At 36.7% G+C, this 16,941-nt stretch overlaps 1 protein-coding gene across 4 annotated transcripts; it reads left to right on the forward strand.

Moving 5' to 3' along the window:
* Positions 1 to 57: 57 nt before the first annotated feature.
* LOC135585523 (probable CoA ligase CCL8) lies at positions 58 to 14,510 on the forward strand. Of its 4 annotated transcripts, none has more exons than XM_065095905.1 (18): positions 58 to 519; positions 989 to 1,154; positions 1,419 to 1,600; positions 2,632 to 2,835; positions 4,005 to 4,206; positions 4,658 to 4,746; positions 5,794 to 5,862; positions 6,089 to 6,142; positions 6,436 to 6,543; positions 7,608 to 7,706; positions 9,306 to 9,398; positions 9,578 to 9,655; positions 10,199 to 10,303; positions 11,008 to 11,098; positions 12,326 to 12,399; positions 12,577 to 12,753; positions 14,112 to 14,165; positions 14,249 to 14,510. In XM_065095905.1, the coding sequence occupies exons 3-18, from the start codon at positions 1,451 to 1,453 to the stop codon at positions 14,291 to 14,293; spliced, it is 1,692 nt and encodes a 563-aa protein (XP_064951977.1). In that variant the 5' UTR covers positions 58 to 519; positions 989 to 1,154; positions 1,419 to 1,450; the 3' UTR covers positions 14,294 to 14,510. The 4 variants fall into 4 exon arrangements, with proteins under 4 accessions (XP_064951977.1, XP_064951976.1, XP_064951978.1 ...); XM_065095906.1 differs by having other exon boundaries at positions 128 to 519; positions 989 to 1,145; XM_065095904.1 differs by lacking the exon at positions 989 to 1,154 and having other exon boundaries at positions 107 to 519.
* The last annotated feature ends 2,431 nt before the right edge of the window (positions 14,511 to 16,941 follow it).

Below are 16,941 nucleotides of genomic sequence, written 5' to 3' on the forward strand. Positions count from 1 at the left end.
GCCCCACGGAAAGGACAAATAAATAGCCTGAACCCTGTCGGGACGAAGGCGGGTGAGCTTCAGGTTCCCCGACAATTAAAGCATTCATCAGACGGCTGGCATTGCGATGCTCATGGGCCACCGAACCCGGGGATGGATTGGGAAGCGTCGAGGCCATTTCCCCTCTGTCGAAGCCTCCAAACCTACCCACCGTCACCGTTTCCTTACCGATCGTCCCAAGTCGATGACAGCGAGACCATATAGAAATCGAAGCACCAATACTTCTCCTCTCTTTCTTGATTCTTTTGGTTTTCTTTTCTCTTGGGTTTACCGCGGTGGGATCCAGTGACGGAGCTATTCTGGCGGTGGTTAGTCAATGAGCGCGAGAGTCGTTGGGAGACGATTACTGCTACTGTCGGGGCTACATTATGAGCGCATTCAAAGTTTCCTACCGTCTCTCCCCTCTTTTTCACGACCTCCTCTTTATCTCTTCAAGATCCTCCTCCCCGTTATCGCTACTCCAATCTCGCCTCTTCTCAGGTGAACGCTCTCTTTCACCTTTTTTTTTTGTTTTCTTCTCGATCCGTTCCCAGGTTTCTTGATCCGTGAGTGGGGTTTGATGTAACCGGGTTTCTTATTTCTTGAGGTACGAAAGGCTGGTTTTTTGGATTATTTGTGAGCCTTGATATGTTGATCGGAGGGTTTCATCATTTTCTTGTTTCTTGCGTGATAATAGGTTGCCTTTTTGGATTATATGAGAGCCTTGATGTTTTGTAGGAGAGACTCATCATTATCCAATCGATGTGGCTGACGATTTACAAAGCATGTCTTGGAATTTCATGACCATACATTCGAATCTCTAGCATAGATTCAAAAATAAATGAATATTTTCTTGAAACTTGTAAAGGAGAAAGGAACTTCCTAAAATGATCCAAGATATGCGTGTTTTCAAAGTGACAATATGCAAGAAATTGAGAGTTGGCCTTCAACAATAGCTTCTTTCTTGTAGGCTTATAGTCAACCTGAGCACTTCATCATCAAAATCAGATGGACCTTTGACCTCTTCAATTGTTTCACTGAACGAATCAGAAATTCTTTGGTCGTTTGTCTTCTGCTCTAGACAGATTATAGATGAACAGTTCCACATTTACGCCCTCTATCAGCAGGTTAAACAGGTTCAAACTAGCTTATTATTATGTCATCTCATTTAAAGCTTTTGAAGTCTGTTCAACTAGTAGCACATTGTGTAGCTTAATATTAAGAATTGGAAGTTTCTGCATAATTAGATTGAGTCCTCTCCTTCCTACTTTACGCAGAAGTTGGTATTTATGCTACAAACTTTTGTTCTGTGAATTGATCACTAATAACAGTGGTGTCATCATAAAATTTCCTCTTAAAGTTATATAACATGAAATGTAATCCTAGTTTTTGCTATATAGCTCATAATACCAGACCATCATCTGGTACATTCATGGAAGTTGTTAAGGCAGCACTCAGCCATGTCTATGCGACTCAAGAACATGCTGTTATAAGGGCTGAACAAAAAAGCTATGGTTATGCTCAAATCGTCGCTTCAGCTGTGAACATCTCAAATTTATTGCATGATGCAGATGTTAAAACTGTACGTATGATTTTTTTTGAATTGTGCTTATGCTTTCTTGTCTAATGTATTACAAAGTACATTTTAATTACAAATAGACCTTATTAAATTTAATTTTCCAACTTGAAAATATATGATAACAAACTGTGGAAATCATTGGTATAATACATGTAATTTTTTTCGTGCATATGCTTTCTTGTGCCATGCAATTTATGTTTTGAAAGTTCACATTATGTGTAGACATGCACAAGTATACAATGCTATTCCATGGAAGTGCTATATTCTATGGATGTGGCTTTGTGAATCAGTGTTATTCTGATGTAACTAAATTAGCCAATTGTGGCTGTCGACCATATGCAAGGATTGCTGACATCTCGACATTGTTGCATGCTCACTGGATCCAAAGCATAAGGAAACAGAAAAACTTACCATCTTGCAGCATAGTACTGTAATGATGAAGTAGGAATTAGGTTACAGCTGCTACTCTATTTTCATATTTGCTAGTTACTACCTCTGGCAAATCTTGATCTGAGGAAGAGATATAGGAGCCAAATAGGTACATATTTGGATCAAATCAGGATCTTTGATAAGAAATAGCAGAGGGAGAGGACAGGAAGAAACAAGGAAACAGTTGGTAAGGTCAGAGAATCAAAATAACTTACATATTTTTTAATTTATTAAAATTCCATGTCAATCTGTAGTATTTATCTGCAGAATTTTTATGCCTTCTAACCTACCAAATTTTACCACCCATTAACATGTTTCTTATGTATTTAAGATACTTGAAACACTCCTAGAATTCCTTTATATTTTCCTAATCATACATAAAATGTGAAGGTGATGCTTGAACTACCTAGCAAATGTGTGATGTGAAAAATGAACTTTGCACTAAATAAAACTACTTTAGTAACATTAAAATATGTCATCTAAGTTGAATAATTTATTAAGCTCTAAAACCTGTATATTAGAAAGATCAGAGCACAAGGCTCGTATATAATTTGAAATGTGATTATACATAATCTTTGCTGAAGTAGTTTCCTTGAGTGACACAGGTGAAGGAAGGGTGCACAGCTTCAGGTTCTGCTGAGGTTGTCAATGGATCAAGATACCTTCATGGTGCTCGGGTAGGGATTGTGGCTAAACCTTCTGCTGAATTTGTTGGGGCAATCCTTGGTACATGGCTTCGTGGAGGAGTGGCAGTTCCACTCGCTATAAGCTATCCAGAATCAGAGCTTTTGCATGTGATGAATGATTCAGTATGTACTGCACATATTCTCTTTATGTATGTTTTCATGGAATTACTACTAGAGCTGTGATTTATGGGTTGGCCAAAAGTAATTGGGGAGCAAGGTTCATCGTACCTAGGCGTACCGCTCAGTACGGGTGGTACATATTAGTTCGACAGGGGATCAATATGGACGGTACATCAGTATGCTCCCATGTACTATGTGTTGGTACTCTTGGTACGGCTCGATATAGCTCAGCATATATTGTATTGTAGCTGGTTGATACACCGATATGGACCGATAAGGCGAATCATGCTGGGAAGAGTTACAATAAAAATAAGTTCATGTTTAATAAGCCATTCGACTTTTCTTCGTTACCCTGGTTTAGAGATGGTGCAATTATTCATTTAAGAAGAGAAGAACTTGTATCAATTATTTGCCCTTTTGGTACCAATATATGGTTTTTTGTGATTATTTGAAATTTGACAAATGCTTTTGTGAAGGACTCTGCTGTCTGGACCAATTCAAACCATTATATTAGCCTTATCTTCAAAATTACATATTAGCATCAATTTTGTAAAAATGAAGTTGTCCATTCTTATGAATTTTTGTTGGATTTCTGATGCCATAATTTTGAGGTTCAATATTCTGTAATAATCTTGAATGTGTATTATTTCAATCATCAAATTGATGTTAATATTTCAAAGGCTCTCCATGCAATTCTGTTTTGGTGAATGATCAAGATCACCATTATACATAGTTGGCCATTGATAACACTAGTTCTTTTTAAATTCTTTTTTCATAGTGTCTTTTCACAAATTTATCAATATTGACCTTTATAATGTCGTTACCAATTCTCCTTTTAGGTTCAAATAATTTTCCTCATATATATATTAAGTTTCTTTGATGTTCTTCAACAATAAAACAGTAAATGTGAATTTCGATTGGCAAGCTACAGTGATAAGACAATGCTGCACCTAAAGTGGCCCACTTTTAAAAAGTGAAGTGATCCAGAGTCTTTTAGAAATTATTGAACTTATACACATATCTGTCTGTTGCCAATTTACTCTTTCTGTTGTGTGGTTGAGCTCTATATTATTATCATCACTTCCCCTTCCCTCTCACTTTCTCCTCTTGTGCTCCAGGTTCATAATGCTGATTCTAGAGAAAAAAAAAGACTAACATTTTCTTGTTTATAGGATGTATCCATGATACTGAGCACTCCAGAGCATCAAGAAACCATGGAGAATGTGGCTGCTAAATGCTCTGCTAAAGTTTCACTAATTCCAACGGTCACCAGTATGCCATCAAACAATATGTTCAGTGAACATTCAGGGGAAGAAGCTATTGGTTTGGTTGTTGAGTTGATAAGGGAAATTGAGGATTCATGCATGATTAAAGGTAATTCATGTCTCCCCATACCTTTAGCTTTTACTTCCCTTTACCAAGCCTTTTGAGTAATAAGCCTTTCTTATGCTTTTGTGCTGAATCTAAGTTGGATTTTATTTCCACAGTGATGTGCTAATAAAAAAGTAGATTGGAAATTTCACTCTTGCAATGCGATTGGACTTTATTGCATATAACTTCGGGGATATGTTCCTAAATTATCTGATCTTCTAGTTTGCCATGCACTTTTGTTGCTATACTACTTTCTTTCGGTGTTCAATGTGACACTATCTAGGTTGCATTTGTCAGAAAATATTTTATGATGTCCACCTGTCTATCATTGGTCATTTTGGCATAGGTGGTATGTTGATTCCCATACTTGGTTTGTGCTTTTACTAGTAATTGGTTGGTTCTGTGCTTTTAGTACTTATCAGCAATCAATTCAGGTTCTTGACTTGTTATGTAGGAGATGATCCTGCTCTGATTCTTTACACGAGTGGTACAACGGGTAAACCTAAAGGTGTTGTCCACACACACAAGAGCATAATTGCTCAGGTAAACATGTTGCTTCTCCTTCTGTTAATTGATTCCTGGAACGTTAGGTCGATCTGCCTCTGCACTCAACTTTAGCTCTAAAGATGTGATGAAGACAATGGAAAATTATAACTTTGGTTTAGTCATCAAGAAAAAAAATAGACTATATTGTAATTGAAGGGATTAATTTAAGGTCCTATCTAATGGCATCAGTACAAAATACGAGTACCTAAGACTTACAAATTACTTGTATCTCATACTTCATCGTCAATTATTTCTTTAGTTCCATTTTACTTATGGTTATATTTTTGATATGTCATTTGAGATCTCAAGTCATTTTGTTGCTTCAAAGATACACTTGCTGAGACAATTATGTTGTCACTTTTGCAGGTGCTAAAGTTCATTCTGGTCAACACTTTGTTACCTTGTTTCTCTGTAGTCTCTATTTTCTTTTTAGAATTTGGTGAATCCTAACTTCCAAAGAGATCACTATCTATAAGCTCTTTCACTACAATGATATAGCAACAGGACATAAATTTATGGTAACTTGTTTTAGTTCCTGAAATATCCTGGGAACCCATTGTCCAAATGCCTTTGTTCTTTGGAAAAAGCAACAAAGATTAATCACATTTTGTACCTATTACTTGTAAATAAGTGCAGCTTCTATTGTTTCCTACAGGCTCCATAGATGTGTTAACATAATTTATGGGTATCTATATTTATCATCAGTTAGGCAATGGATTTTTACACTTGTAGTGTTCATGTTGTTCAATACTTTGTAGTGACCAACAGGTGCTTTTAAGTTGTTGTACCTTACTTGCTCTGTGATTTCCTTTTGTGCTATTGTCACAGATCTCTTGATCTTCAAGTTTTTCTTAGGATATGAGGTATGCTAGTTTAAGAAGTCACTTATAGCTATAACTAGTTGCAAATTGTTGATGATGTAAGCCTTATAGCAAATAATACATGTGGCTGCTCATCCTTTATTTGTATTTCTTGCCAGATGAAATTGACTGTTACCTGTCTGAAATGTGGCACTACTTAAGCTATTCTTTTGGCTTGTTTCAGGTCCAAATTCTGTCTGAGGCTTGGGAATATACAAATAACGATCAGTTTCTGCATTGTCTACCCTTGCACCATATCCAAAATTCACGGGCTTCTCTGCTGATTAAACAATCATGCAATTAACTTGTTTTGTATGCTTTTTCTAATCGTAGCTTATAAATCTCTTATTAATGCATGTGCATATTATAGCTTCACTCAGGTCCCTGGTGGAATGCTGTTAAATATGTAGATCCGACAAGTAGTTTATGTTGATTTGTTTTTTAATAACACTTCATTTGGTTCCTTAACCTTTAGTTTACATGTTCATGGTCTCTTCAATGCTTTATTTGCGCCTCTATATGCGGGATCAGTGGTAGGTATCGAAATCTGGAATCTATTATTTGTCAGTTCAGTTTGTATCTTAATTTTGCACTTTGTTGTGTTAGGTTGGAGGTTATGATGTTTTTTCATTAGCTTGAATAATTTTGTCCATGAAGCCCTGATGATAGTTGTCTTATGTCTTTAGCACACTACAGTCAGCATATGCATATAATGATTGATACCTGTGGGATTCTTTTGTAGTATAATTTTTCATCAAGGTTCAAGAGTGCGTGATCTTGTAATTTCGTCATCATTAATGCTTATGTATCATTATTCTAATTACAGGTTGAGTTCATGCCAAAATTTAGCGTACGAGGTGTGTGGCAGAGATGGCGTGATTCATACCCTAAAGATGGAAACAAAGCAGCTGATGCGATTACCTTATTTACAGGAGTAACTTCACGCAACTTGTGTTTTGTAGAAGATGATTAATGGGATTGTACCCTTTTATCAATTCACATATGCTTGAACTATCATAACAAAAAAGAAGATGAAGTTAAAACCACTAGGTCTTTCATTTTGAAGACCAATAGTTGCTAGAACTTAGTGTAAAGCAACTTTAAGATGCAATAATCATTCAAATTTATGAACCTACTGCCTTTTGAGGCAGTGCACTCATGGGGCTGGTATACCATCATTTATATTATCTTTCTGCAATACATGCTAGAATAATGAACTTGTTCAGTGAAAAATTAAAATAATGTTTTTGTTGAGTACATACAAGAATAGCAGACCACTGTCTTCTCTTTATAGAAATGTTTTCATGAAAACCATTTGTTGTGATCTTGCCTTAGAAAGACAAGTTCCTTTTGTGATTATTTTGCAAAATTTTGTTCGCTGATAAAAATCTTAGGGAGAGTTGCAGAATAATTTGTGATGCTAACATTTTCCCATTTGCCAGAGAATCTAATGTAACCAAACAACTTGAGACATTCAATTAATGATTTGAGCCTATTCTGAAGATCATGAGTCATTGCTTTGTACTGGATCTCTGGGTTAGATGAACATAGATTTGATTTTAGATTTATGCTTACTGAATATTGTCACCAAATATTCTTTTCTGCTTTTGCTTCTCGATAGTGATAGTTGTGCAGTGACAAGCAAATACGCTTTTATTATTCTTAGTCCACTTTTTCAAATAAAGACTAACTTTTAGCTTTTTATATATATCCAAAAGCAAGACTGGGAAAAGGAAAAGGTGGTATTTATATCCTATGAGCATAACAATTAATTATTATTTTTACATTAAAAGTTTTCAATGGAAAGACCTTTCAGAGCATTTCTCTGTGTAATGGAGATAGCATAGGTTTTTTCAAATAATTCACAGCCCTTGACATTAAATAAATTCTTTATACATTTATTTAGTTCAACATGTGAAGTCACAGTATATGGATGTTACTTTTGAATTTAGCTTCATGTCGTTTGTTTATCATGTTGAGAACATTGAAGATTTTCAGGTTCCAACTATGTATACTAGACTGCTGCAAGGATATCAAACTATGGATTCTGATCTACAAAAGGCCTGTGCATCTGCAGCAAATCAATTGCGTCTCATGGTAGTTGCCTTTAGTGGTTTTTCATTTGTAATGTGTGAATGAAACTTCTGAACTTGGTAGTTGGTAATGGATATATGCTTTAGTTTATGCCCTTGATAATCCAAGCTAAGCTTAACCCTTTGGAGAGTGTTTCATGTATATATACTCATACTTCAATGTGATAAGATAAGAGTTGCATCTCTAGTAGTTCTCGGCTAAGAAGCATGGACATGTGTGTTCGACATGTGTCGAACGCACATACACGTGTGTCGGACACTCGTGTGCGGCAATGCGCACACATGGCCCTCACATGAGGGTCATATGTTTCACAAGAAAAGAAATATGGAGATTGTTGCAAGGAAACATATATCAATGTTTATTTGATGTACTCAACCTTTATTTTGGATATTTAAATAAATGTATATGATTTTAATTGTTTTAACCTGAATGATGATATTTATTTGTTCACATTGCTAAGTTTATAAAATTTAAGTATAAATACTATGAAACTTGTGTCAATAGAATATTATATATACATATTAAAAAATACATGTGTCTTTGTCATATCTGTGTCCTAATTATTTTAAAAATGGCGTGTCACCATGTCCGTGTCGTGTGGTGTTCGTGTCCCGTGTCTATCTCCGTGCTTCTTAGGTTCTCAGCATATTATGGCTCCAGAAGTAGAATAATATATGACTTGTTTATATCTCTGAGAAGTCGCAATGGTGCCTTACATTTAAATGATGCTTTAATAGCATCTTATTTATTGGCTCTACTGATCAAGATTTATCCTTCTTAAGTTTGAAAAAAAACCTTCAATATATTGTTAGCTTCATCCTTAACATTTGTGTTGTGCTGAGTCAACAAAGCTTTAAAAACAGGGACTAGCTTGTAACCTCGAAAATTGATATATATTTACCTTATTTTGCTCATTTGCTAGCAAAAGCAGTATTGCCGTAAGTACCAAAGCTCACCATGTCGTATTCTGTTGACTTTCAATGTTACTTTTTTTATGGGTTTGCATAATCCATCGTTTGACATATATGGCCAGGATACGCTAAATTGTTTGAAATTTCAACTTGAAAAAAGCCAAAAAATAATAATCTATGGTAATTAGACTGTTAAGGGCCAAGCACTTACCTTTTGACTTTCATACAAAAGTTGGGAAACTTTTATGGCCAGTCGATCCTTATTGGTCTGATACAAATTTTTATAGTTGAGCACGAATATAACATAACAAGTCAATCTTCATATAACTTTCTTGATACCTTAAGCTAAAAAGGACAAAAGACATTCTTGGAGGGCCTGATGGCATGAAAGGAAGCCTGCTCATTAGGAAGATCAAGTCATGAACACAAGTGATACTGATCCAGAGTTGCTGAGGCTTGGAATACTATTTGGTTTGTACAACAATGAAATAGAATAAATCTGGGAATGCTGTTTGGTTTGGAATACTATAAGTAGTAGTTCTTAATTATTGTAGGCATTGCAATATTTTTTCTCATAAAATATTTCTTTTTATTATGTTCAAACTTCAAAATCATGTTTACTACAAAAAGGGATACAGGCCCTGAAGTTTTCAATCAATAACTATTATCATTTACTTGATTTCCTTCCTAGATGTGTGGGTCTTCAGCTCTTCCATTTCCCGTTATGAAGCAATGGGAAGAGATAACAGGTCATCGCCTTTTAGAACGTTATGGCATGACTGAGGTTAGTGTCATTCCTATTCACACTCTATCTCCTTTCCACCCTCTTTTCACTGTCTTATTCTCTGGTAGCTGTCCAGACTCTTCAGGAGATCATATTGATTCATATTGCTCGCCTTAGCCTGATTGAAACCTCAAAGTTACATATTTATGTCTCTGGCTGACTTGCATAGTTCTCTGTAGTTTGTGATGGCAATATCCAATCCCTTGCATGGTGTACGAAAAGGAGGCACTGTCGGGAAACCTCTTCCTCGAGTAGAGGTATGTTGAGTAATATGTTCTCTTGTTTCATTTGACTTGGTTTCTGGTCTATTGTTGCTAGGAAGATCATGCATTTCTTTTAAATTTTGCTCAAGTTAGTTTTTAATTTTTTTAGTTCAGCAATAATTGAAATTATTATGCTCGTCTCAGTGGTATTTGATGTGTAAAATCTTAGAGTTCCAGTGAACATCCTGAAACTTTATAAGAGCTGCTCAAAGCTAGAAACCTACCAGTAGTAGAGGTTAATAATCATTCTATTATTTATGGGCAATTTAAGTCTAACTTTACCTTAGTTTCTTTGGACAATTTTCAGATGTGTCTTCGCTATATAGGTTTTCAACTTGTTCTTTACTTGTGGCCTCTCAGAATCTGAAAGCACTGGTTCTTACATAAATGACTTTGTTGATTAATTAGCTAACCTAGTGGCTAATAGCCTAGTTATGATGAATATACATTTTTATCTAAATATTTTTCTTAGAAAGGATGTGCACAGTCTACAATGTTTCCAGAACATTTATTCGTGATATGGCTTCATCCTGTTAGGTGAAGATTCTTGCAGAAGATGGTAGTGAAGTTGGCACAAGGGGAGTGGGAGAGCTTTGTGTTAGAAGTCCCTCTCTGTTCAAGGAATATTGGAAACTGCCTAAGGTATGATCTAATGAGAGTTTTTCCTTTTGACCGAAGGAATACAAGTGTTGGTTTCTTCCATTTGGAAAAACTTGTTTCCACCATAATGGTTTGCTACTATATTCTTTTGCTTCCGGATCTGAAAAGTGGGCAGATGGAACTAAAATGGAAAATCCAAAAATTCTGTTTTTAATTGTTATAATTATATGATGTCACCATTAGTAATTAACACCCATGATTTTTGACCTTTCCACAACTGTACCATAATTCTTCTCCCCGAACAATTCTGTTGTGCTGCTTAAAGTTTCCACAGTGAAGATTTATCTCTTTTAAGAACAGATACTTGATGCTTGTATAATATCATGTGATCTGTCTGTTCCCATTAACCGTAGCTTGAGAATAGCGTTGATAGTTATTTGATGTTCTTATTTCCTGTCTTAAGAGAAAATACAATCATCAAATCACCATTGAAGAGATCCCCATAAATTTGTTATTTGATGTTTGGTCTTTAATTGATAGATATACTATAAGCTAAGCTGGAAGACACGGTAGATTCTAAAATTGTAGGTTGAGACTGCTTCAATTTGTAAATATTGATCATGTTAGCTTATAGGAATTAGGAACAGTGCAAAGACTAGCTTCTGGATGATAGTTTGTTATATCGTATACTTGTTAAATTGAGACTCTTTATAATTTTTCTCTTTGGTTCTTTATTTTGAATTTAGGTAACAGAGGAATCCTTTACTGATGATGGATTCTTCAAGACTGGAGATACAGTCACAACAGATGAAGATGGATACTACGTAATTTTGGGGCGTAAGAAGCTACTGTTTTCATGCATTATGTTTAACTATTAGTAATTTGCTTATTTTTTGTCAAATATGTTGCTTATCATAAGTAGTTTGAGAATATTAAAAAAAAAATCATTGATTAATTCTTCTGGTATTTCTTCCGGTAATAATAATATTGACTATTGAAGAGGAGAATCAGCAGTATGCTGTGTAGATTGTATGCCGACCAATAAATTATTCGTTTTGTGTGTTTTGATAAGTCATGTTTTGCAGCTATACTTCACATGAATCATTTGCTTAAAAGTCTAATCGGTATGTAAGAGGATCATATATGCAACTCTCTTTTGCATATCAAAATTGACTTGTTTTTCTGGATATGGATTTGGATTTGAATTTCCTGTAAAAGCAAAGGTTGATCTATGTAATTTTTTTGGGGAGAAAAAAATCATTTAACTATGCCTTATCAGACACTAACTGACACTATTAGTTGATTGTCTTCATAATTTAGAAAATGGATAGGACATAGCATGCAGTAGGAAGCTCTACATCAAACGTTCAGAGAATAATTTAGTGCTTACATATTGCAACCAAATGTCCAAAGTGAACTGGGTCCATGACTTAAAATCCCAAGTTTATACTTAATTGCCTACTGTATGTTGCATTAGTCAATCTACAGTTATCCTTTCATGCTTTGACTTGTATTAGAGTACCATAAATAAATTACTAGACATGATACCTCATAATATGACCAGGATAACTGTTGCCTTCTAGACCTGTTTCCATCAATTATTAGTGATTGATATGTAATCATCCACATTTCATGTGTGCTGAATGTACAGAAGAAGATATGTTTATTTTCATCGAGCACTGTCAGGTTTGTAGACCGATAACCTGTATCAGTGTCTGAAATGTATTAGTTTGAAGATGCCCAACCACTAACTAATTTTTTTTGAAGTCTTGTAAAATGAGATAAATTAGAGTAGAGTCATTTGAAGTAAATTATGACTGCAAAATTTAATTTGCATATGAGTTTGTCTTGTTATCTTTTGCATGTTCTTTAGAGTTTAGACATTTATCTGTTATGTGATGGTTATAATTGTGATGCTGATAAGAAACTACTTATTTTGCCTCCATTCCAATGACATGTACATTTGATGGAAGTGAAGAGCCATGACAGTAAAAAACTGGTTCCATAAAGACTATTTAGGGCCTATATTTCTAAAGATGATGACATCCACCTTACTCTTTGCAGGTACTAATGCTGATATTATGAAAGTTGGTGGTTATAAGCTGTCAGCACTAGAAATTGAAGCAATACTTTTAGAGGCAAGGAAATCTTATATCTCTCAGACGTCTTTAGTTTTCTTAAGCAATTCAGTATCAATTGCTTTAATTATTTATATCTGTTCATGAGCTTATTATTTATAACCGTTGCCTTCTAGTCTATGTAGCTTGAATGGCTTGCTATAACAGCTGAAGTTGGTCTTCTGTGTTCTCATTCAGCACAAGGCAGTGTCAGAATGTTGCATTCTGGGCTTACCGGATGAGGATTATGGGGAAATTGTATGTGCTATAATTGTGCCTCATGCAGATGCAAGTAGTGCAGAGCAAGAACAAAAGCCAGCAATAACCCTAGAAGATCTACGAAGTTGGTCCAAGGATAAACTAGCTCCATATAAGGTTCTTTACTATCATTAATAGCACATTACTTCAGCTTTGTATTTGCTTTTTACTATAGTCTAAAGAGTACCTATGGACAAACTACAAAGACCAACCGCCTGCTGTAAATACATTTTGTTTTGGCACAGATATGCTATTTATCATTCTTTTATTCATTTTCTTATATGTTAACTACAGCCTACTTTGAAAATCTTTTAAAAGCTTTGTTCTGTGAGCTCAAAAACATCTTCTCTATCTTGGTTCTAATTATATATGGTTACTGATTTAGTCTGCTACATATTGTTATATATTTTGGGGAGATTATATTGCACCTCCCTAGGGTTGCGGACTTCAAGAATTTCTTTTGTATAACTTTAACCTGGAAATGCTATTCAACACATTTCTAGGCCTTGTTTCTTTTGGAACCCCTGGTTCTGATATTACAAATGGATAAAGCAAAGGACAAGTTTGATGGTTGGGGATGCTAACTGGTCATACCTCATCCAAATTCCTTTAGGTCATCAAAATTGTACCACTTCACAATTCCTCTAGGAAATCAAGCATTCCCTGTCCCTAAAATCGGGATGTGATACAAGTGTTTGACTCTTATAGCATCATTGGGCAATCATGCTGCACGCAGGGGTGCGGAAAAGATGAGGAAGGCCTGCCATCATTACTTCAATGCTGCTGCTGTTGCTCTGTCACCAGCACTACCCTTGTTGCATTATTATTAACGGTCAAATTTGTGAACAAATTGATTTTAGTATTTATAAATATATAGTTTACATTTTGTTTTTTTAAATTTAATGTATTTAGCTACTTGTCTCTTTGTAATTAATTTTAATTTATATTCTGTATGCTTTATATATTTATATTTTCTTAATGTTATATATTGTATCTATGGCCATGCAACACTACCAAATATGATCCTATGTTACATGTCATATCTCTCTCAAGTCCACACATTTGTTATTTTCTATTCTTACCGGAACATTTTTGAACTAAAGGTCTCTGAGGAGGCCTCTCAATGGCTAGTGTATTTTATGCACCTTTAGATAGTGTAGGGTTTAAAACCTATTGTAAGTGTCTAGTGCACATGGTTATGTAATACTTATGTGGAAGGGGTAAAATTTAGGAAAAAAACATTTTAAACAAAAGGACAAGATAATTTTTTGAGTTTCACCGTGGACATTTGTTGTTATGATCCACAAGGATTTTAATTTGGAATTGTTTGGACCTGGAGGATTTCCCCGTTGTTCTTGTTATACCTCTTAACACCAAATTTTTGTTGGCAAAATAGTTTGAGGATAGAATATAAGCTCATTTGTTCTTAAACAGATGCAATCCATATCTCATGATATTTGTTTACATTCATTCAGATCCCGACAAAGTTGTTTCTGTGGGATTCTCTTCCTCGAAATGCCATGGGAAAGGTTAGATGTGCTCCCCACTGTATTTATTTTTCTTTTTTAGTGAATTTTTCTGTGGTCAAACTCTGTTGCATTTTACTTTTCAGGTGAACAAGAAGGAGATCAAAAAATTACTGGAACAACAACCATAATTTAAGTTACAAATTAACAGTGGCATTTATGGCTGATCAAAAAATTAGCAGCCCCATTAGGTTAGCAAGATCATTTTCTTCAATGAAATCTTCTTTCCCATCAAGGCACAATTTGGATCGTGGTACTTTTATCTCTATTTATTACAGTGGCTTTAAACGTGTACCCGTCGGTCATTGGATTATGTGACAAGTGGTAAATGTTGTCTCCAATCAAGTATGATGCAACTGTAGCGAGCATTGCAATGGTAGATTTGAATGGTGATGTAAAAGTTCAGTACAACTGTCTCACCATAGCATCTGCGTGCCATTGGTGATCAGGGTTAAATTTCTTCATTGACGGAAAATGTTGAATGATCTTGTCCTGCTTTGATCCATGTTTAATAAAATTTTGAGATTCTTGATCGATGTTGTTGGCGATCTTTTAAGCATACTAAAGGATTGCATATCAACAGGAGCCCTGTGAAATGTCAGTAACACAGGACCTCATGTTACTTAGCTAGATGTGCTGTGATTATTATGCTTATCTACCATGATTGACAGCTGCATCAGCTGCCAAATCCTATGTTTTAAGTAAGTCTTGATGCTAGTTATAGTAGATGAGAGTGCAAGCATTTGAGGCTTCACTACATAATATTCCACTGTGTAAGGATAGTATATCTGGAACCGAGGCTTCAGTATCGATCCTTGCTTGCAAGCTGAGGATATGGATGGTTACTGTCGAACTGTTATCGAGACAATTTTAGCCTGCGAGGAAAGTGAAGAACAATACTGAATCTTCTCGACCTCCATCATGAAGCATTTGTTTTTGCCTTTTGTTCATTGATTCGGGTGAGTGCTAAAAGAATAGCCTAAATTTTGAGGAATGAGTCGAGAAACCAAGCACAAAGTGGGTTTGATGCGATGTGTGGGTTGTGCCGGAATAAAATATTCAGGGGACAGCTACAGGAGTTAGTTCAGGTGGGTGATCCACAAATACACACTCGTTGTCAGCTTCACTCGTCACACTCATTCCTTTCCACTTGTGTGGTGGAATCTGTTGGTGGGGAAAATTTCTCGATTTTTCTGTGTCACCGGTAAGAGCATTCATGTTTTGCTTACAATCTGGTCACACATATTTGTATGTATAAACATTTAGATGCTTGGATGGAGGTACAACGTGATCGCAGCTACCACAGAGTTTGCCTGCTACTTCCAGCAGGCAACAAATGGAGGTACCTTTCTCGCGTCATTGTTATTCTTATTTGCCTTAGATTCATCTGTTACTGTGCGCCCTGTTTCATGACTTTAATTCTTTCGGAATGGTCCACCGAGAGAGACATTATGCTGGTGTTGTATCCGCTTGGGTTGTGGACTTGCAACTTGGTACGACTCTTGCAGAAACAAGCTGCAGCAGCAATGGTGAATCAATGGAAGTCGAATCACCGAAGAAGGCGTGTTCCAGCAGAAGGCGGTCTCCTTAATCTGGACCAGCCCCCCTCTCAGGTGTTTGACTTGAATAGGTCAAGGACGCCAACTCCACTGGTCCAAGTCATCGGTTTTCGGGAGCAGCATCAAACCGCTGTTCCCACCACTTGTTCTTGTCCGCTCGCCGCAGATAAAGCATGTGGGCAGTGACTGCCACCAACAGCGGATGGGCAATACTGACACCGACACTACTATATCTACTTACCTACTCATTTGTTGGTTTGGTTCGCTTCAAGTCATGTTGCTTTCAGGTGGCTGCCATCAAAGTTGAAGTTCCAACCGACCCGGCGTTGCTTTCTGCTGCTTCGCCTGGTGGATTCGGACACTTGTTCTTGGATCAAGACCTGATTTGATTAAGGGGTATCGCAAGCAATCGCAGCATCGGCTGAGCATTCATTCGTATGGTAGGAAGATCGAAGGAGAGATTTCTGATCATTCAACTTTTCTTGGCTAGTTAGTACTCAGATCATGATCATGGCGGATAAAAGAAGATGTTGGAAAAATCATCCGGAAGAGTCAAAATGCGGTCGATGGCAAGCGGTCAACTCGGGTGATGTGCACGGATCGGTGTCTCTGTCGGATCGTGATTCCTCCTCTCTCTTCCCCTGCGTACCACCGACTCGCCCAGCGTCGTTACGCGGCCCTCGAAGCGGGTGCGAGCGGGAGGCCGAGGCGGCGAGCGACTGTGGAGGCTTCCGAAACACGACGATGCGGATGATGCAGGCGTGCGACGGTGGCGGTGGTGTTGGAGTCGCACTGGTCCATTTGCACCATCTTGTCGTTTGGTACTTGTCATCATTGTGGCCAACAAGGCATAGCTCGATCCGAGTGTCAGCACTGGCCACCCAACTGAGACGGTCTTCGTCCGGCGACAGCATGGAAGCCAAGAGGAGAGGTTTGTCTTCCAGCTGTGATGTGATGTCTCACTGGTGGAGCAAGAGCCGTCGGCACCAGAGGTCCCTGCTTTGGAGTCTCGTTAGAGTCAACAACACTACAGACACTAACAGCCATTGGTTCCCCCTACTTTTTTTTTTCCTGGATTTCAGAAAATTTTCCTGGTGAGTTGAAGGAAGGTTTATTTTTTCTCTTCTTTATAGTTTTTGTATTAATTTAAGATTCTGTTCTGCAAGATTATAGAATGCCATTGGCGTTCCTAACTTTACATACCCAGACACAATATTGTG

This window comes from Musa acuminata, chromosome BXJ2-2, assembly GCF_036884655.1.
Source record: "Musa acuminata AAA Group cultivar baxijiao chromosome BXJ2-2, Cavendish_Baxijiao_AAA, whole genome shotgun sequence".
Classification (NCBI taxonomy): domain Eukaryota; kingdom Viridiplantae; phylum Streptophyta; class Magnoliopsida; order Zingiberales; family Musaceae; genus Musa; species Musa acuminata.

What these genes read in the sequence shown, in the direction of transcription:
- LOC135585523 (XM_065095903.1), top strand. Translation starts at nt 356, where the DNA reads ATGAGCGCGAGAGTCGTTGGGAGACGATTACTGCTACTGTCGGGGCTA. An exon ending in CTCTATATGCGGGATCAGTG is followed by an intron (nt 6,143 to 6,435) that starts GTAGGTATCGAA and finishes TTCTAATTACAG; the next exon opens with GTTGAGTTCATGCCAAAATT. An exon ending in AACCTCTTCCTCGAGTAGAG is followed by an intron (nt 9,656 to 10,198) that starts GTATGTTGAGTA and finishes TCATCCTGTTAG; the next exon opens with GTGAAGATTCTTGCAGAAGA.